Source organism: Ciconia boyciana, chromosome 25, assembly GCF_034638445.1.
Source record: "Ciconia boyciana chromosome 25, ASM3463844v1, whole genome shotgun sequence".
Classification (NCBI taxonomy): Eukaryota; Metazoa; Chordata; class Aves; order Ciconiiformes; family Ciconiidae; genus Ciconia; species Ciconia boyciana.
Genome location: NC_132958.1, coordinates 2,755,536 through 2,776,902, shown reverse-complemented (window position 1 = coordinate 2,776,902; position 21,367 = coordinate 2,755,536). Strand labels below are relative to the sequence as shown.

The 21,367-nt window shown below is 38.5% G+C and overlaps 1 protein-coding gene across 1 annotated transcript in view; it reads left to right on the top strand.

Annotated features, from left to right (window-relative positions):
- PPP2R2A (protein phosphatase 2 regulatory subunit Balpha) overlaps window positions 1–21,367 on the top strand; it is a 40,758-nt gene that overhangs the window by 16,950 nt on the left and 2,441 nt on the right. Inside the window, exons 3-8 of the mRNA XM_072846072.1 lie at window positions 13,917–14,014; window positions 17,421–17,586; window positions 18,145–18,257; window positions 18,531–18,708; window positions 19,658–19,822; window positions 20,421–20,590. Coding sequence (XP_072702173.1) covers window positions 13,917–14,014; window positions 17,421–17,586; window positions 18,145–18,257; window positions 18,531–18,708; window positions 19,658–19,822; window positions 20,421–20,590 — 890 coding nt within the window. The remainder of the gene's footprint in view (window positions 1–13,916; window positions 14,015–17,420; window positions 17,587–18,144; window positions 18,258–18,530; window positions 18,709–19,657; window positions 19,823–20,420; window positions 20,591–21,367) is intronic.

The window sequence follows — 21,367 nt, the reverse complement described above, 5'->3', positions numbered from 1 at the left end:
AGCTCTAAGAATACAGGTTTCCCAGAGAGCAGTGGCTTGAGATGGAGTTCTGGTCTCCTGAATCTTCACTCTGTGTATGGTTAATAGGATGTCCTTTATTTGCAAGTCAGTGGGAATGTTTTCAGAGAGGTCAGAAATGGCAGCGCTGTTCTCCTCTGAATAGAGGCTATTTACTGTCTCTGTTCCAGCATAAAGTTTATTCTGGAAGATCAGTAAACCTGAATTTTTGTCCTCAGCAGTGCTAAAATTGAGATGTTACTTTCTTGGAAGTTAGGTATGCAGAAACAGTTTTGCTGTAGCTTTATTAATGATAAGTTGTAAAGTAAAGCTCTGCAGGCAGAAAATATGTTGGAACAAGTCATGTACCAGAGTACTAAGGCTAGACAAATGCTGTGTTAGAGCAGAAATAATCAAATCTGTTATTTGTAAGCCTTTTTGTTTCAATTCTCCTTGTATTGCTCAGTAAGTCCTTCAGTTTTGTGAGTGATAGTGACACAACATTCAGGCACCTAAGGGGATCTTATATGAAGTAATTGTGGGCATGAAGTTAGTTCTTGCTAGAGTTAATTTTGTTCCCCTTTACTTAGGTATGTATGATCTATATGCGATTGTACGAAGGACAAAAATGATGAGTAACTCCCCAACTAAATTCTACACAATACAAATATAACTTAGCCCTTCTGTCGTCTTTGTCCAGGAAGACTTCTCATAAATCAGTGTAGGTTTTGCTGGCTGAACAGAGTTTCTGTAATGGAAATATAACTAGTGTGGAGTGTATATTGTACCGCTTAGTAAAATTACTTTGTTTAAAGGGATAATGTATGATTGAAAGGCACAATCCATGTAATAGTAGATGTTTGAAACAGGAAAATTCAAAGGGGAGGAAGCTCTTTTTCTTTCTTGTGCCATTTAGTCAATTATCACTACGTCTGCAGTAATACTTAAAATGCTTCCTCTATAGTAGAAACTGTAGAAGCAGAGAGCACTGACACTGCCAGTTTCCCCCTTCAAGCAAACCATGGACTTCATAGTCCACTGGGCTTACATTTTAGCTAAGATTTCACTTGGGGTTTAAAAAAAAAGTTGGTTTTAGGTAGAGTTTTGTTGCTGCAGCACCAAAGAACATGTGTTTTCAGGTTTTTTTAGTGTATTTAAACCACTCAAAGAAGGCTTGGTGATATGACTGTTCTGGGCTGTTACAAACCTTGGTGGTTGCCAGAATTCTGTGGCACTTGATTGAAGTCTAAGGTTTTGGGCTTCTTTATTTGCATCTAAACAGGCACACTTAATTTTTCCAGATTAAGTGTAACTGATGCATGCTGTGACAAGAGTGAGGCACAAACATACCTAGGCCAGGTACCTAAAATGTCAGATGGTTTTTTATTTAGTAGATGATGCTTTCGAAAGGAGTAAGGTAAGAATTATAATGCATTTAGGTTTTTAAACACAGATGTTGCTTAGGTAGTATATTTTCTCTACTTGATGTTTGTGTTCTTTTTGTTTGTATTTCACATCAAAAACGTCCTTTCTGATGGAACGATAGATAGCAACTTAATTTAGGGGTGCATAGCCTCTGAAGGTGATGTTATCCAGAGGGTGGAAACTACTGTTCGCAATCTTTTTTTGGTAATCCTAACATTGAGTGAAGAGGAGTTTTCCTTGCAATCAAAAGGAGATGGATGCAAAACTAGGTGTGACACATCCTCAGTAGGAGGGCCACTCTTCTTCTCCCATTTCCCCACCTGAAAACAGATTTAAGCTTCACAGGTTGGAATCTCTCAGCAGATGAATTACAGGGTTCAGTTTTCTGAACATCACAAGACAGCTTTCACGTTGAACAGCTGGCTGGTATTTAAAAATGCTGAAATGGTGGATTTGCTGTTGATTACCTTTCTGTTTAAAAGCAGAACAATTCTGCTGGTTGGAGATAGGAAAGCTTGTGGACAGACTTGGACTTTTTTGTTTTTTTATTATTATATAGTATTGCAGTGGCTGCAAAGAACAGGCTCAAGGAGAAGCTGTGACCTTTAACTGCTTGTTCCTAGTTGTGAATAAATGTTGTAGTTCCACAACCTGTGACATTATTCACCCGCCTTTCTAAGGTTATTTAAGACGAGTACCAGGAGTGGGTCTGGATCTCTGCCACTTACGCTTCTTATGTTTATGATATTAATAAACTGGTGTCAAATGTCCTGGGAACGGGTGATGCAGGTTGAAAGACCTTTGTTTCAGCCAACAATAGACCTGAATTAGTGTGAATAGGAAAAGCAAATAGGCACTTCCTGTCATATTTTAAGGAATACTTGAGTTTGGGGAAGCATGTATATTAAGAGATTTAAACTAAATGCTCATCATTTGCTTTTTTTCCCTAGTAAAATGTTCCCTGTGTATGTATGCGTATCTATTAGTCTTTCTAAATATGCTTGCAGTGCTAATAAAGTAAGGTCGAATCCCATTTGTTTGAATAGATTCTTTAGGGTATTCTTCAGGGGAAAAACTCTAAACCTAAGTAATGAAGACCTAAAGAGGGGAATTGTCTTAGCTGTTGCTTTCCTAACCAGGTTTGTTCCTCAAGTTAACACATAGAGGCCTCTTGCAAAGACTAGAAACTATTTGAATTAAAATTATCTGGATGGTGCTTCAGACCACCTTGAGATTCAGTTGCCTTTCATAGGGTATTGTAAAAGTCCAGAACAATGCTATTTGTGGTTTCAAGGCAGAGGATGTCTTTAGAGACTCAAGGGAGTTGTTGTCAAGTATTAAATAATCCCTTGTTATTGAGTTTGAGGTACTTTCAGGCTGATCCAGCTTGTGTTGAGTTGAAAAATGGCTCTGTCTTGAACTGGTAATGTCTTCACTTTGCAGTAGCTTGCAGATTGAAGTATTTGGATAATGGTAGTCTGCCAGAGTTGTGGAGGACTATAAGAAGCTTCACCCACAGCCCCTCAGTTCCAGGATGGGAAGGGTCATAGGATAGATCAGCTTAGGTATTTGTGTAAAATACAGCCTCAGAGGTCCTAGTAATACACAGGTGAAGGCAGCTCCCAGAGGACTTGGGAACTGTACCGACAGGGCTACAACTAACGTTTCGCCAGTTCCACAGTGTGTTAGGTTTTTTACGTGAACTAATGCTGGAGCTAGGTTAACCTTATTAGTTAAATATGCAGTGCCTAAGTGTGGCAGCCAAGTCGTCAGTAGTTTTTTGTGGTGTTTGCATCTGGACTGATCTGTTGTAAGTGTATTTAGTTTCCCGCTTCTCTGAATGCGATTAGACTGACTGCTCCTTACTCTGTTCTCCCGACTAGATGTCTAGCTTAGGGGCAAGAGAAGGTACTGGGAACTCTGTTGGTTTGCAGCTTCTTGTGAACTAAAGATACTGCTGTGGTCAGTTTATTCTCTTTAACCTAGCGAAGAAGGGGAATTGCCTATTGGTTTCCTATGCATGTGTTCTGAAAGGAACTGCAGTAATGTCTTGTCTTAAGGTTTAAAAATAGAAAGTAATTAATCAAGGTGATGAGGGTTAATGATTTCTATCCAGAAACCAAACAGCTTTGCATTTGTTTATATAGAGAGAACATTCTTCTATCTGCTGTTCTTATGAGTTTAATATGAGAGGATTTTTCATAGTAATTTTTGAAGCGCGTTATTAATAACAAATTTGGGGTTAAAAAAAACCAAAATGAAAACTACTTAATTCTCTTATCAGATGAAATGGTTTTAAGGCACCAGTTCAAGATTGTTTTCAGCTAACATAGCCCTATAGGTTTTTTCTCTTCTGTAAGTTTACAGTGAAGTTTGCATAAAAGGAATTTATGGAATGCAGTGCCATATTTGGTGAGCAGAAATAAAACCTCTACAGTCAGGTATAGCCCAGTGGTTACAGTAATTGTGGTACAGGTGTTGCTTCACCAGTTCCATGGTGGATCACAGTTTTACATCAATTTAAGGAGTAGAAGTTCTTTCTCAAAGCTCATACTAATTTTTAATGTGAATGCTTTAACTCCTTTCACAAAGATCAAACTTTAAAGCAATTTTATATCATTTTTAAGTGGTAGGAAGCATGGACCACACTAGTGTATGACACATCTGTTTTCAAAGTGCTTTGACTTGCTCCTGTTTGTCATCTCTGTTTTCTCTATGCCGCCACAGGTGTCTTGGAGTCATGTATACTGGAGACTTTGAATTTCCTACTATAGATGGAGACAGGAAGCCGGTGGTCTGAGGTTTAAATCAATTTCCTTTCTCTTCTAGCAATGCCAAATTCTGACCTTGCTTAGGAAACCATTGTAAGTGTAAGCTTGTGGAGACTGTACATATAGACAGAAATGCACCTAATTGGCATTTTGGTTATGGGCTTGATAGCCTTTTGCAAATACAGCTGTGCTGTCTGGAGATGTGGTTGCTCCTGAGCATGTTCCTTGTCCCCCACCCCCCAGCAAATTTGCTCATATAAAGCCTTCAGTTCACTCTTAACAAACTCTGTTAGCTTAGCAAAACCCAAACTGCTTAATATAACTGTAATGTGTTAGGGATCACTCACAAAAGTTTGAGTTGGTGGTAATGTCTGTCAGGGGTGGGGATTGTAGTGTTCCGTGTAGTGATTTCTGCTACTTCTGAAAGTTGCTGTTGTTTTAGCACGCTTGGCCTCTTGCCTTGGTCCGAAAATAGACCACGGGAGAAACTGGTGATAAATTTGATGGTGAAAACTTGACCTGAATGGAGATGTTGAAGCTTACTAACGTTGGCCCACAAACAGCAGTTGTCCAGTGAGGCACAGCAATTGTTTACCAAATGCAAGAATTAAAATACTTAGTATGCTACTCCCTAGACAACTTAGATTATAATATTGAACATAAAGTGTGCTTTCTGTGAATTGTGTTTAAATGAGGAAGTTGCCTTGGTATCACGGTTAACTTAAGATCACTTGAAGATTTCTGAATGTGTCAGGAGCTGCTTTTCCAGATGAGAGGCGCTGTATTTTGGTAGATGGTGATTTTGTTCCCTGCTTTACTATTACCTTGGTAAAATACTTCATCTGCATATTTGTTATTATTCGAACTTGTAAAGGGTTTTGAGAGTCACTTCTATTTCAGTTCTGTTCTCTGCAGTTCTAATGCCATCTTCTTACTATTGCTTTGCAGACAGGAGCAGCTTCTGTTGGCTAGGGCAGATGGATTTGGAGTTGTATTCTTCTCTGAGCATTGAGCCTAGTAAAGCTATTTAGAAGAATTACTAGCCTTACATAAAACCAATGGCAACAAGATTAAGGCTGGTATCGCTGTATTATTTCAGTGGGAGGGAATGGAAGTTTGCTGCTCAGTAACTGTTGTGTTTTCTAGGAAGGCTTAACAAAAAGTGGTTTGCATGAAGTTACAAAACCACAGAATAACATTGTTTTGAGCTTAGTACTTAAGTTGCGTTATCTCTAGACTATCTAAGAACTTGTTATAAATGCATCTGTAAATCCAAAGCCATCCTAATACACATATATCCTGTGAAATACTTGTCTTCCAGTACTGGTTCCTTCCCTTAGCTTGTATTGTTCCTGCTTCCATTAAAAAAGTGGTTGGATTCAAGCTCCTACTTCTGAACGCTGGTGATACCAGAGTTCTTACTGTCATTGCTAGTATGTAGATTTGACAGCATAAAGAGTAAGCTCAGAAGGATGTGGTGTGTTTAAGGATACAATGTGAGCCATGCTTTGCCATTGAAGAGTAGAGCCCTGCTTACCTGTTGGCCCACTGTGAACTGAGTCAGAGTTGCAAGGTAGGCATCGGTCACGTTAATGTAACTTAGGAAGCTACAGGAAAAAACTTTATCAGGAGGGGTCCAACCTTTATTTTAGGGAACTGAGTATAAAGTTAAAAATAAAGTGTGTAATAATAATAATGAGTAAATCACTCAGGCTTTCAAATCCAAAGTTGAACTCCTAGTTGAACTAGGACTTGCCTGTTCTAGCAAGTGATACTTTTCCTCAAAGATTGGCAAAGAAGGGGGGAAGAAAGAGTGACTAAAAGAAAAGAAATGGGAATATAGGAAAGTCCAAGAAATGGAGGGAAAGTATGGGTTTTTAGGACTGCTTGACAAGGTTTATATTTGGTTCTTTTACTTAGGGTGAGTGGTTTATGCAGTGGACTTCAGATGTGAAGTACTACATGTATTCACTATTTGGAGACTGGCATCTTGTGTGTGTGTGTTGCATATAGACACATGTGTAAATAGGACTGGGAGAGTCTCAACATTTAAATACATCTTTACCAAACAGGACTAGAATGCTTTCAAAATCAGTGGGGAATATGATGAGTTCATGATGATCGCATGTTTTTTATTTTCAGCATCACAGGGCCTGGAGTACTTGGAATGAACGTGGACGCTAGAGAACACTCTGTAAATCTTTCTGCCTGCATGTAGATTTCCCAGATTTGTGCAAGCCAACAAAACCAGCTTAATTACTGTCTGCTGCTTGAACTGCGTCTTCGGCTCCCGCATGTTTGTGTTCTAACACTGCTAAGGCCAGCAGCAGTGTGAAGCTAGCTGGCCATCATACAAATTCCACTCCCCTCCCTGTTAAGGTGCTTTGTGTGCTCTTTGTGTGCAGCAGCATTGCAGGGCTGGTACTTAGGAGAGAACAAGTAACCAGCTGGCTCTTGCAATGCTTCGTGGCACAGAAGTGAAAATTTTTGCCACAAGGGTAACTCCTTTCTTTACTTCTGTGTTGCATGTATTTCATCCTGTCCTCATATTGCTGAGGAATTAATATATTTTTAATGCCCTCTCCTAGTAAAGAAGAGATCTATTTAAAGGACTTCTAGAATGACTTGGGAAGTAAATTGAACAGTAGGAATGCCTTATCCCAGCTGCCTTTGGTTTTGTTGCCTAGTCACTTCTGAGAGACGGAATGAATGCAAAGAATCACTCTTGAAAGTGAATAAAGAAAAGGGAAATGAAGTCAATAGTAAAACCGGTCATGGTAACTTTAAAGTATACAGTCCTTGTGTTCCCTTCCCCCTCTCTACATACATAAATTAGGGATGAGGCTGGAATGCAGAGGGTGTTTTCTTTTATACCATCAGTACTAAATAGTGCTTGCCATTTTGCTCTCTTATTCTTTCCCTGGTGCATATAGTTGTGGGATCCTGTGTTGGGAGCTCTGTTCTCTGCAAACACACATGTATAGTCACTCTTTCTTAATCTTATTTAAACAGCCTTCCTGTTCACTTTTAGATTAACACTTTACTATCTAGCTTCAGAGACTTGATACACAATATATTAGGACTCTTGATAAGTGTGGTAAATCAAAATAATGCAAACAATGGGGTGATGTTGGGATGACTTAGACATTCAGAGTGCATTGTGTAGCTTTTTAAAATATTTGAAGCCTTGGAGGAGCTTTTGTTTTCTCTAGTGTTTTTGGTTGGTGGTGTCGTGTCCGTCGTCGTCGTCCCCCCCAGCAATGAAGTACATAATTCCAAAATAAAATAATTACTGGAAACGAGAAAGTCCAATAAAAAGTCACAATTTTCTGTCATTAGCTGTGACTTGAGCTTGAGTTTTTGGAAGTTGTATCTGTTCAGTAGTCTGAAGCAGGAAGGTTTTGCTTCACTTTGGATTAGAAAGGACCAAACAATTCACAAGTGATTTCCAGACATTTAAGGTCTGCAGTTCTCCTGGACAGATACTCTTGCTCAGTTTTGAGCGTGTTGACTTATCTTTTGAGATAATCTAGGAAGAATGGCTCAGGTATGCTCAGTAATTGTGCGTTGCATTCAAATATTTCACTGTCTTTATCCCTCATGATGATTATCCATTCCTGTGCTGCTTCCCCAATTTGAGGCTTTTTGAGCTTCCTTGGATTTTAATAATAGTCCTAAAAGTTGGTTTCTTAATGTTTCCCGTTCCAGACAGTTTCTGAAGTATACTTGGAATGATCAATTGATGTTTAGTTTGATCAAAATAGCTTCTTCTATACTTAAGGCTGGCAAACTGAGGAAGTGGGCTCCACATTTGGTCAGTGAATTATCCTTTTACTCCTTAGGACAGAATTACCAACCTGTAAGTAATCTGCTCTATATTATGGATGAGATTTGTTTGAGTTGCTCCTTTGGAAAATTCCAGAAATGGTATTTTGAGCCACTGGGAAGGTGTATAAACAATGAAGAAGTACCAAAATGCTTTTTAAATACTACAATTCTTTGTTCAGTCCTTGGAAACATCAGGAGATTGCTCCACTTGTGTAAACATACTGATTTACTTGCTCTCTGCTTAGGCAGCAGATCAACGTGATTCCAAAAACTTGCACAGAAACCTTTTAGGTCTGGTGAAATAAAGACGTTCTTTGTTCACTGCCATGATTGACTTGCTGCTGTAGAGTAGGTGACATGTTTTGCCTACCAAGTATGTTTTATAAGCAGAGTTTATATAAAGTTCATGGTACATTAAAATAGATAGCCTCTTCTGTACTAATAAAATACCTTTTATTCTATTATTGGAAACAAATTTAATACAGAATTGCTTTTCAGGTTCACAATGGGCCTTCTGGAACTAAGTCATTGGATTACAGTATTTTTTTGCTTGTTTGGATTGATAAAGCTGCTTTGTTCCCTTATTCCGTAGACTTGTTGACAGTGGTAAAACTTCAGCACAGCCCTTTCTCTAATATTTCAGAAAACTTGCTTGTGATAGTGCATGTGTGGTTCTTTTTCAGCATTCACTGAAAAGTGTGGAAGGCCCCCAAAGTGTGAAAATGTTTTTTAATATCTGTCACTGAGTTTTTCTTACTTCAAGCATTGCTTTCCTTTAGAGGGGGAAAAGGCATTTGAGGTCTGTCGGATTCCTTTATTCATCTCTCTTTGAACAGTGGTAATCTGCCTATTTTCATTTGACCTGGTCATCTTTCGTAAGTGCACTGGCCCAGCACCTCAGTTTTTCAAACCATCTGTATCCTGCCTGACAGGACAGGTGAATTAGTCAAAATACCAAAAGTTGGTGTAATAAATACTGACTAAAAATTCTGACATTGTGATTGTTATCTTCAGAAGCCCACTAGGAAACAAGTTAGGCTTGTGTTGAGTGGCTGTTCTCTTGTGAGATGATTAATCAGCAGAAGTGTGTGTCTGCCACGGGTTAAGAATTGCTTGAGAGCTTCTGGTATGTCTCCCTTTCACATGGTGAACTGTGAACATGTTATTTGAAGCATTACCAAAACTTTTGAGATAAATGTCTTCCCCCGCCCTGTTCTCTGTCAAAGCTAGACACCTTGTTTTGATTCCTTTGGTTCTTCAGGTTCCTGTCTCCATGTCTACCATGGGAAAAGCTAGTCTTACTTGAATCTAGTGAAGGTAAGCGTCCAGACCTTGCGGTGGTTTTGATTTCTGTTGGAGCACTTAAAGCGAAGATATATCATTGAAGCAATACATACAAAGCTTTGAGCAGGTTGTGAAAAATAAAGATCACCTGCAGAAGAAAAAGCAACCTTGACAGAAGTTGCAAGAAACTAGATTGTAGCTGCTGTGTCCAGGGGAACTGGCAGGAGGTTTTGAGGACTTGTGGGAAAGCAGACTCTGCCCTGTTGGCGTGTACAGATAGGTCAGGGACCAGAAGCCTCTCTTTACAGTTCGGGGGGATTTTTCAGATCACTGGCTTGGTTTGGCTGTAGTGTGTTTTGTTTCTTTGAGGTAAGGATACAACGGTACAGTAGTTCTGTGTTTGATTATAGCATTTCACTCAAGCTGCGGCAAAGCATTTTCCCTCAGTGATGTACATGTGCAACAACAGTGAATGGACATCAGGTTGTGTAGGTGATATCCCCACCCCCATTTGGTTTTAGATCACTGAAAACTATTATTTCGAAGTATTTAGTAGTCTCAGAAGCGTTTCTACAGTGTTAACAACAAGCGTCTATGAAGGGATATTTAAGTGGAACTAAAAGACAACCGTATACATCTGTACCAATAAGTACTTTTAAAAACTATAGTAACCCCTGAGCTGTCTATTCCAAGTTATGCAAGAGAGAGAAACTTAGTACAGGTGTTGCAGGTACACTACTGATATATACATTTCTGTCCTGTTTCTTGCTTTTGTCAGAATGATGTCTTCGTCTTGTGTGCTTGATGTTGCCCTGTAGTGTTTTAAAATCTCAGCACTTGAAATGTCACGCTTCATCTTGGTGTCAAAGATGTTTCAAGATGCTTGGGGGGAGGAGACACAAATCTGGTCTCTCAAGGCATGGGTAACTTTGTGGAACTCTGTTAACAGATAATGCTATCTAACTGTACCCTGTGAGGGCTATGGTTATCAGATAAGGTTTTGGTGGTTATTTATCTCTGACACTGGTGCTTGAAGAGGAGGGCATTGAAATGAATTCAGCAGTAAACAATAGAATGCATCGTATTTCCAAAAGCCATTGGTGTTGGTGACAATAGTGCATCTATACATCTGCTTCTCCCTCAGATACTCCTCCCTAGTGCTCTTTGCGTACAGAAGGGATCATTTACAAGCTGCTGGACAGTGAGAGGCAGCCCTCTGTGTTTGCAAGACTCCCACCTAGAGACTGTAGCAAAAATAGCATGCACAAAAGGGAGGAGGCAGAGAGAAGGCAGTGCGTTCTATAGATGCTCTTTTGCCCACTGCAGCGCTGAAGGACTAAAATAACCCTACGTGTAACTATAACGGGAATTAGAGTTACCATTTGAAAAGAAAAGGATAACATGGATTTTATTTGGCAATGAGAGTGTTAATACAGATGAAAATACACAAGCGAATCAGTGCACTGCAGAAGATGAAATGCTTCCCCTGTCACTTCTCAAACACTATTAAATCCGCCCAGTTCAACACCAGTGCCTTGATGTCTGTCTCTTTCTTTGACCAAGGTATGGGAATACGGTATTCTTAACGGTGAGTTATTGGATTTAAAATGTATGGTTGGTTGCTTTGCTCTCCAGTACTGATTTTTGTATAAAATATGCATCTCGCCCCTGTTTTGGGACTAGTTAAGGAGAAAGAATTTTTCTGCCTACTTTTTTAGCATGTTTGTTTTGTCCTTGGAAAGGGAACAGTCCAAGATTACATTGTAGAAGGCACGTCAGAGTCTATAGATGTAGCTTGAATTTTAAAACTAATGAATAATTTTCTGTTGTGATTGCTATAAGGAATGTATTTTGTTTCTAATTTAAAATTGATCCAAATACTTGAGAATATCTTTTGCATAGTGTCAATCAGGCACTGGAGAGTTTTGAGTACCTTGTCACCACTGACTGAGGCTGCTGGACTTTTTGGAGGTGTGGGGATGTTAGTACTGAAAGTTCGTTCACGCGGTTGAGCCTATAGACAAAGCAGGACTTGTATCAGCTGGGAGAGGACTGATACCAAGCTTGGATGATCTTGAAAGTTAAAATAAATGCAAAAAGTGAGAATTTCTAGAATTGTCTAGAAAAGTGGTTAGCTTTCTGCTATATATGAGACTTGTGTAATTAAATAGAATATATATTACATCAGCAGACCTAAGAAAATGGAGGTTTTATCCCTTAATTTAAGGCTTTTATGGCTGTTGGTGCTGCCTATGCTAATGCTAAGGCTGCAAGCCTAAGGCTTTTCACCTTGTAAAACTTTTCAGTGACTTTCACCAAATAAGTACTATGATGAATTTATCCATCTCTTTTTAGATGGATATATGAGATTTTTAAGGCAAATTTTTCTTTGCTGTTCTCCTTCCACATACATGCACACATTTACATCTGCTGATAACTTGCTGTATCGTCTTCTCTGTTTTAAGACTGGCTTAGCTTGCAGTGTTAAATCTCTCAGTGTTTTTCAGAATAGTAATTATTCTGTATACTTCTCGCTATGAGAGGTGAGTTATTTTGTTTTTCTTCAATTAATTGATAACTTCCTTAAGGTCTTCTCCTATCAGAGGATTACAGCAACGTGGTTTGCGGTGTATGCAGTAGTCAAAATCAGATTGCTTGGCTTGCACTTCCCTCTTTCTGCATACTGGATTTGATTAATTGTATGTTATCTTTATGCCCTGTTCACCTGTGAAATGTACATATTGAATGCCATATCTTCAGCTGAATGGTATGCAGTCTGAAGTCTTATAGATGTGAGATAAATCACTTCATCTTGTTCATAAATATGTGAATGAATGGCTAAAGTAACCGTTACCTTCCAGGGGAGGGGGGAATTATGTGCACTCAAGTTAAGGTTTTTATCTGTGTGATCTGGATCCTTGTTTATGTACATACAAGCTTACATCCATCATATTTATGTCCTTAACAGTGTTCTTGAGAAATTTCAACCTGTTTGTGTTTCAGCAGTGCCAGACAATCATGGCAAGGGAGGTCGATGGAGATAGGATAATCTTGTGTTTATCCTTTGTGATATGGCAGTTTTATGCTGTATATTAGAAAACACAACTGAGCTGTATATACCCGTTTGTGCCAAGAATCTGACTCTGCATCTTTTGCCTCTGTTTGAGGATTTTGCAGCTGAGCTTGGCTTGCTTGTCTAGGCTGTCTTTGCATTGTGCTGTTTTCAGACAGATACACTGCACGCTTGTAGGTGCTGTGTAATGCAGTTATTAAAGAACAGCTTGCTAATGTCCTCAGAGGGCACCGCCCATGTGTTTGGGACAACCTGGGAATGATGTAAGTTTCATTTTGGTATTAAATTGAGTAAGAGGAAAATCCTGCACGTTTCACTTCTTCAAAATGAAATAACCCTATTGCTGTCTATGATGACATAGCTTCCGTGATACGCTGCACAAGTGTTTGTTTAGATTCAGAGTGAGTATCTTTTGTTTGGCAGTAGCTTTCAGTCTGTAGAGCAGGTACCAGACCTTTTTTAACTGTAAAACTGAGAATGAAGAAACCATCCAATAGAAAACATGGATACGTTGTTTATCTGTGTTAGGCTGATGTGAAAGCGACATAGCCTGAAGACTTGCCTATGTAAAAATCTTAGGAACTTTCTTCTGCAGAAAATTAGATTTATATAGTTGTATTGCAATTGAAGTTGGTGTTCAAAGAATAGTTTGGCTTCTGATTCTACTCTTTGAAAGTATGAGGGGGATGTGTGCGTTTGAAAATGTGAATTGGTGTGCTTGAGCTTAAGTCGTAATTTGTCCTTTCTTTTTGCTGTATAAATAGATCAATTTGATACTAGGCATGACTGGTTTTTTGTCAAGGTATATTCACAATTTAATTTTAGCACTTTGTATAAAAATACTTGCGGTAAAGTAAACCTTCCTCATCCAGAAGAAATACTCAAGTTTTTTAGAGACAGTCTGTTGAATTTATTTCCTAATTTTCTTTAGCTATTTTTGTTCCACATCCTTGCATTCCTTAGACACTGATGTCTGAACATCTCCACCCTAATATGTTTTGCCCTTAAGTTGTCAAATGTGTACAGAGTCCTTAAAAAAAAAAAAAAAAAAGGCTTTGAGATCATCTGGGTAATGATTGTATCGATCTTCTATCAGAAAGAATGGAGAAAATAAAAGTAGGAGTATGTATATACACAGTCTCTTTCTGCTGTTACAGTACATACTGAAAATCCATTTCTGTGCTATACTAGAGTAGCAGTCATAACAGAAAAACAGTTCTAAGAAGTGACGATATAAAACCTTTAAAACCAATTTAGTGCACAACACTGAACTCGTAACTCTGGCACGGTGACCTAGTAACTGGTTTTCAAATATAAAGCTTGAAAAAATTCCTTCTATATTTTTGAAGAAATCCCTGCCTGTATTTTATAACATAAGTACTTAAGTACTTATGTTATACTTAAGTACTTTTATAACATAAGTACTTAAACAGAATTGAAGTATGCATTTTCCTTTTTACTTATAATTGTAGCTTTCTTGGCCACTTAGTATTTAGAAGAATTATTAACTTGTGGGGTTTATTTTTGTTCCTATGCAGCGGATATAATTTCTACAGTAGAATTTAACCATTCTGGAGAGTTGTTAGCAACAGGAGACAAAGGAGGTAGAGTTGTCATCTTTCAACAGGAGCAGGAGGTGAGTGCTGACTACTTAAAGTATATTTAATGTTCTCTTCTGTTCATATTTGTTCTCTAACTTTAAAGAAAAGGAGCATGCTTTTATAAAAAACTTTACACAAAGTGCATGCCTGTGTAATAAGTGATTAAAATAATGAAATTTAAGAGTAAAGAAATTATTGATAACTTTGTGACACTGTTAGAAATTAATTTATCTTTAAACGCTCTAGCTGTAAACAAAAAAGCGGGGGTAGGACACAAAAAAAGACCTTGGGGAAGCTGAAGTTGGTTGTTTACAATGACTCTACTTGGCTGTGATTATTGTTTCAGATTTCACTGTAGTTGGGGAAATAAGTTGCCCGTAAGTGAGTATGTAACTGTGACCTAAGATGTCCTTTTCCATTCTGATATCAATCAGGTAAAATAATAGTATCATAGTAGCAAAGGTATCTTTTCATTTTATACTTGTTCTTTTGGTCTTTGCGGAATTCTGCGGACAGATCTTCTAATGCTAGGAAAGGGCCTCAACTCCTATGTTAGAGGTGGGAAAGCTGAGATGGAGTGCTTGATTTTTAACTAAGGCAGTGGTTAGAAGTTGATTTGGTTAGAATTGATTTCAGGGAGACGATAAAAAGGCACTTCTGTCATCTCACTGCCTAGAAAAGGCATGCTGTTACTTCTTTCCGTAGTGTTTCATTCAATTTCAATTCTAAAAATCCTAAACCTTAAGAATTCCACAGTTCCCCAGAAGAAGTTGCTTTCTGCTGGTAGGCAGGCAATTTGAGTGTGGTACCATCGCTTTACAAATACATCGCTTTGGTCAGTTGGTGCCATCTAGTGGGATATTCCTGACTGACTAGCCTCTTCCTAAGTGTCTTTGGGCGGAGTCCGAGATGAACATAGTATGTGGAGTATCCTTACAGTAATCTTCCTGTAGTTTCTGGCACAAACTCTTGTGGTGTTTTGTTGTTGGGTTTGGGGGTTTTTTTGTTTCTTTGTTTTAAACTCTGAGTTTGAGCTTGCATCCTTTAAGGATCCTTTAATGTAGCTTAAAGCTTAAATAGCTAATTGCCTGTTCTCAAGTGAGTTGTCTTTAAATGGCTACTTTTGTTTTTGATGCATAACCCATGGCTCATATCCTTACGACCGGTCATATCCTTAGGACTGGCGAATCTAGCCATAGTAAGAACCACCTGGGTTATCAGATGAAGTTGCACAGAATTGTTTTTGGTGTAATTTGACTCCTTAGTGTTTAGGGAATGAACAATGGGGACTGGATTCCCTAATGCTAGTAGTTAGTTACACCATACGCACTACTGTGTAGAGCAAGTTTTATATGTAAGAGTATCTAAAAGACAATTGTTGAAGTATTTTGGTTGGATTTATGTACCGCCTTTTATCACGCTGCATTCCAGAGTGCTTTACACACCATACATACAGGAAGAAAAACACTACAACAGAAGCACTCTGTTTAGAGTTATACAAGTTCCTGTAACTTTACCCGCTGCCACAATGCTGCCACCTCTGGGTTGGAATGTGGCAGCCCTTCTGCAACCCGGAGTTGTAATGACATTACATAAGTATCCGGCAGGAAATGAATACTGTATCTAATTGAAACTGAAGGAGGAATTTGCGTGGGCAGCCTGTAATTACCTAAATTGGAATTTAACATAAGGCACTTGGGCCAACACCTCTTCTTGGTTTTGGTTTTTTCTTTTTTTGAGTGCTGTGAGACGGTCTGATGGTTTACATTTTGCTTTTATCCCAAGGATGGATTTCATATATTATTGGTTTTATCTATTATTCTAGTCCTGTAGCGTTTTACTAGAATACACAAGAAGTATATTTAAGACTCGATCATTACGGCAAGTATGGAATTGAAGGAGAGTTTCCTGAATCATGACCAGCATTTCCTAAAGCACAATAGATTTACTTTAGAAGTTGCCTGTTCTATGCAGTGACCCTGCTTATAGGTCTAACTGAAACTTAGAACAAAGTTCCTTCCATTCTCTAGGGTGGGAAAGCCAGTGTAATTGATAGGTGTGGTACAATATTCTAGTGCCAAATTTTGTTTCTAAGCACTTTGTCCACTTTTCCCTCCCCCACATCCTATTGTAAAATGTAAGAATTTCTGCCAGCTATTAATGTAAGGGTATGAAGCAAGAGAAAATGATGCAAGGAATGTGACAAATGTGGGCTAGCAAGGATCATATCAAGAAGTATGTTTTTGTGAGGTGTTAAGGGATGAGATGAATGGATGGACATGAGACATGAGACACATAAGAGAAGGAAGGAGCAAAGTCCCTAGTCAAGAACATATCACAGGAAAGGCATCTGATGGTGCAACCTCTTGAAATGGGTAGAACAGGAATACATCACAAAATTAAGCTTGAATTGATTTCAGGTACACCTAGTGAGCACTATTTCAGAAATGGTTCCAGTTTTCTGGCACTGTAGCCATTGGAGGGAATTTGAGGTTCAGTCCATGCATGCAATATTAGTGCTAGGAAGCCACTGCCTAAGCCATAGCTTTTAGAAAGAGGAATCATGCAAGTTTGGAGTTTTTTCAGTTTTCCAAACAGTTCCATCCTGAACAGGCTAACTGCAGGTGTGACTTTTGATGTCAAAGATGCATTCAGCAGAGGTGTTAAGCTTTTTTTCCCCTCATCTCCAGAATCGGGAAGAAAAAGCTTCTTAAGCAGTTTAGAAGGTCTTGGGGAATGTGGAGATTATAAACCAGAATAGTGGAGCTGCTTGTGTAAATTTAGAGGTGACATGTGGGATTTCCATAGTGTGCCTAGCAAGCCGAACTTAGCCACAGAGTAGATTTGCGTTACGTGTGGCTGTGTAGTTCTTTCGGGGAATATTCTTGTTAAAAAACAAACGTGGAAAAATTAAAGATGAGAGAATGATGAAGATTTTTGAGGTTTTTTGTTTGTTTGGGGTTTTTGTGTGTGGGTTTGTTTTTGTTTTTTTTTTTTTTTAAGAAAACTTATCATGCCTAGAATGTTTAAGTTCGGCTGCTCAGAATTAATATGAGAACTTGCTGGAGATGTTATTGACGTGGTTGAGGGGAGTTTCTTGAAACTTTAGGAATCAAAAGCTGCTGTGGTAACTGTCTCTTCTCTGATGCTTTCTTAGCCAAAATAGTAGAAACTCTAATCAAGTTCTTGCAAAAGAGATGATCCTCATTTCGTCTGTTCTACAGGCTCGTTAAAATAAGGCAAGTTGTACACCAAAGGATACTTGCGGCAAATCTGGCGTAGGCAGCAATAGAGTGTAGAAGTCTTAACCTATTCTTATGCTAATTAGCAGTCTGCCTATATATCTTGCTGCATAAATATCTAGCTCTGGCTTCTGCTTACAGCCTTGAAAACCATTCTGTACATTGCATACATATCTTGATAATTTAATTCTCTTTTTAGAACAAAACCCAGTCTCACAGTAGAGGAGAATACAATGTTTACAGTACCTTTCAAAGCCATGAACCAGAGTTTGACTACTTGAAAAGTTTAGAAATTGAAGAGAAGATCAACAAAATTAGGTGGTTACCCCAGAAAAATGCTGCTCAGTTTTTATTGTCTACAAATGGTAAGTTATGACTTAATTTTGCACAGTAACCTATTGTTACATAGGTTCGCTATTATGATTTTGTCTAATCCTCTCCACTTTTGAAAGGCTGGAAGCAGTTGGTTTTACATGCAAGTATCTAGGGATGTGGCTACACAAGAGTTAGCTGCTTAACTGTACTGCTGTTCTGGCTTACCTGGATACAGAAGCCCCACAGCATGGGGTGGTATATTAGTCATTTCTGACTTGGTTGCTTTATAGCAATGGGGCTTAGCTAAGCTGTCATTCAGTACCTTCCTATGTGTATAACTAACTGCGTGAGAGCTTATATTAGTCATTCATAACAATCCTAATTCTAACTGAAACTTGCTATAACTTTTATAAAAAGAACAAACTGTGGAGGAGGTCTTTTTAATGCTTTTTATCTTGTCTTGTTTTCTCCAAGCAGTATTTTTGTCTTTTTTTGGTACACATAGGTGGTCTTGTCCTGTTTGAAGGCTTCATGTTGAAGTGCATCAACTGTGAAGATTAGTATCTTTGCTAGAGCTTTGGTTTGAAACTGTGGCTGTTTCATTTCAGATAAAACAATAAAGTTATGGAAAATCAGTGAGAGGGACAAAAGACCAGAGGGTTATAATTTAAAGGAAGAAGATGGACGGTATAGGGATCCTACTACAGTTACAACACTACGGGTGAGTAGTTCACTCTGTCAATTAGCCACATTCAAGTGATTTCTCCTCTCCCTCCCCCCCCGGCACACAGATTAGCCTGTGGCTCAGTGAGTAACTGCCCCATCAGATTATTAACTTCACATTTTCTGTGATGCCAGTTGGCAGACACACTCACTTCTGAGGTGGTTTTGAGATATTTTAATCGGCTTACTGTATTGAAGGACTGTGATTCTGAGCACCAGTGTGTCTGTAGTACATTTGCATCTCAGACTTCCATTGCTTTGTATTTTGCAGGTGCCAGTATTCAGGCCCATGGACCTCATGGTTGAAGCTAGTCCACGAAGAATATTTGCCAATGCTCACACATATCACATCAATTCCATCTCCATTAATAGCGATTATGAAACGTACTTATCTGCAGATGACTTGCGGATTAACCTGTGGCACCTAGAAATTACAGACAGAAGTTTTAGTATCTTTTTTGCATTGTTTTGTATGATGGGAACAGCTTGGCTACAACAAAACTGTTGGATTTTATTTCCTTTCATGAAAAGCTTTTTACATAGTGTGTTTCTCCATTTCCTGGTTATTTCTCCCTAGTAGTTGTAAGGACTTTTACTTCTGGAGACGTAGCTCAGCATGAGCAATATAAGGAGAACTAATAATTTGCATGGTGAAAACCAGACTCTTTTAAAGGAGAAAAAAAGCTTAAGGTTTCCAGTTAGGTGAGCAGTTCTGGAAGGCAGTATTACAGTAAACTATCTTGTGAAAATGTTCTTGACTTGCAGTAGGAAGCAAGTCAGAGGAGTACCATCCTTAGCTCAATAACGTTTATTCTTTTTTACCTTCTAACCTAACCATCAGCCCCTCTCGCATGTGCACCTGCAAATGTTGCAGGCAGTAGGATCACAGGAGTATCTATTCAGTCCCATTGCTGGGAGCAGAGATTTGTGGACAAATTGGCAGGATCCTGAGCAGAAATCGCACATGCCGTCTTTATAATGTAGTAGTGTAATTACAATTTAAGCAAAATAAAGTTCTATGTGAAAAACCTTGGGTGACATGTATGTAGTATAGAATTAATTACTGCTGAAGCGGAGTGAAAAATTAGCAGGCTTTTGCTGTTACAAGAGCTAACTTCAAACTGATACAGAATGCAGTGTTACAGTCTTGCTTTCTAGACAAATTGTGGGAGTTGATTTTACCTTGTATCCAGTTTTTGACTGGGTCCTGCAGTCTTTGGCATGGAAGTCTTGTCCTGCTTCCAAATTTCAAGTATTATTTTGCTTTTATTGGCTTGTTTAATTCTATTTGGCTATTTCAGATATACTTTGGTGAACTGAAGAAGCATTGCTGAATACATTTAAAGTTGAAAATTGTGTTTTGAAAACTGGAGAAAATTTCTTAACAAAATGCTGTAGATATTGTAGATATTAAGCCTGCCAACATGGAAGAGCTCACAGAAGTGATAACGGCTGCAGAGTTCCACCCAAACAGCTGTAATACATTTGTATACAGCAGCAGTAAAGGAACGATTCGTCTCTGTGATATGAGAGCATCGGCACTCTGTGACAGACACTCAAAATGTAAGTTCTGTCCTGCATTGTTTATTGTTGTTTTGTGCAGTATGAGATCTTGCTGTTAGATGAAACTAAGCACTCGATATTAAACACTGAAGTGTGTGCGTGTATATATTTGTATTGGATTTCTGTAGTATATTGAATAGATCTAAAATGTAAAATCGAAATAAATCTTGAAATTAGATTCATATTGTGCCAGAGTAAAAGTAGCGAATAAAATTATTAGCAGCTTAAGCCAGGGAGTCTGCCTAGACAACAGGCCTAGGAATGGCTTTCTGCAGACTTCAGGAGATCTAATACTAGTTGAGTTTGGTCTGTAATTGATGTTTGGTGTCTTGCATGTGTGAATGAAGACTCTGAATATTAGCGAGTAGTTCACTTATTTAGAAGCTGACCTTGACTTGCTATGAAAATAAAATATTTCAGAGTATGGCAATTGTATTATAAGGCTTTTTCTTTCTCGTTGAAAGTTATTGTATATAATGCACATGGACTAGCCCAATGTGGCAAGCTTATTGAGAAAGTGTTAACCTAATCTGGATGTATCTTGTATTGGAAGAGACATAAACTAACCTGTTGAAATGCCTATTTTATTTTTATGCAGTGTTTGAAGAACCAGAAGATCCTAGCAACAGATCATTTTTCTCTGAAATCATCTCTTCCATATCTGATGTCAAATTTAGCCATAGTGGTCGATATATGATGACTAGAGATTACCTGTCAGTGAAGATTTGGGATTTAAATATGGAAAATAGACCTGTGGAAACATACCAGGTATTTGGTGAAGATGATGTAGGCTAGAAATTAAAACCTTGAAGGATGCTGAGTCTTACTAATAGTCTTGTTGTGGCAGTTAAATTTTTGTCTATAGATCACTGTGTCCAGGCAAAGCATCAATGAGATTTGTGGGTGCCACACACATGCTAAAGGATCTTGCTATTTGCAGGCTGATTGCAGAACCCAAAACCATGTTTGGGTATGAAAAAGCCTCCCTCTTACACAGTGGAAATGTGGAAAGGTAATCTTCAGCCATGAGAGAGCCCATTTCTCTTAGACTTCAGCTGACTTTATATTCTCCTGTTCTTTCCTGGAGAAAATAGGAGGTAAAACTTTTCCTGTGCAGAAAATGTTTTTAGCTGGCACTGAAATTTGCTGTGGTGTTTTGTTCATAAGAAAATTTGTGCAGGGATGCTCTTCATCATACATAGGAGGAAGATCAGTCACCAAAGCATGGTTTTTAGAAAGAAGCAAAGCCTGATAAATCCTTTCAGATATCTGAAAGGGTAGTAAGGGTACGGCAGCTGCTCAGGGAGGGAAAGCATTTTGAAGAATTGCCAAGTTTTGGGAGATGTCTCTTTCCCCACCCTGGGTGACTTGCTACTGTTTGAGTTCTTTTGAAATCTCTGTAGAGCAGAATATGTTAATTCATGCATCTGTTCATTTTGCTCTTTATCCATGCAGTCAGAGGAGGGAGCTGTGTGTGCTCCTGTGAATAGGGTGTAAGCACTGTCAGATACTTAATTTCTTTTGGAACAGAATTTATGAAGGTTA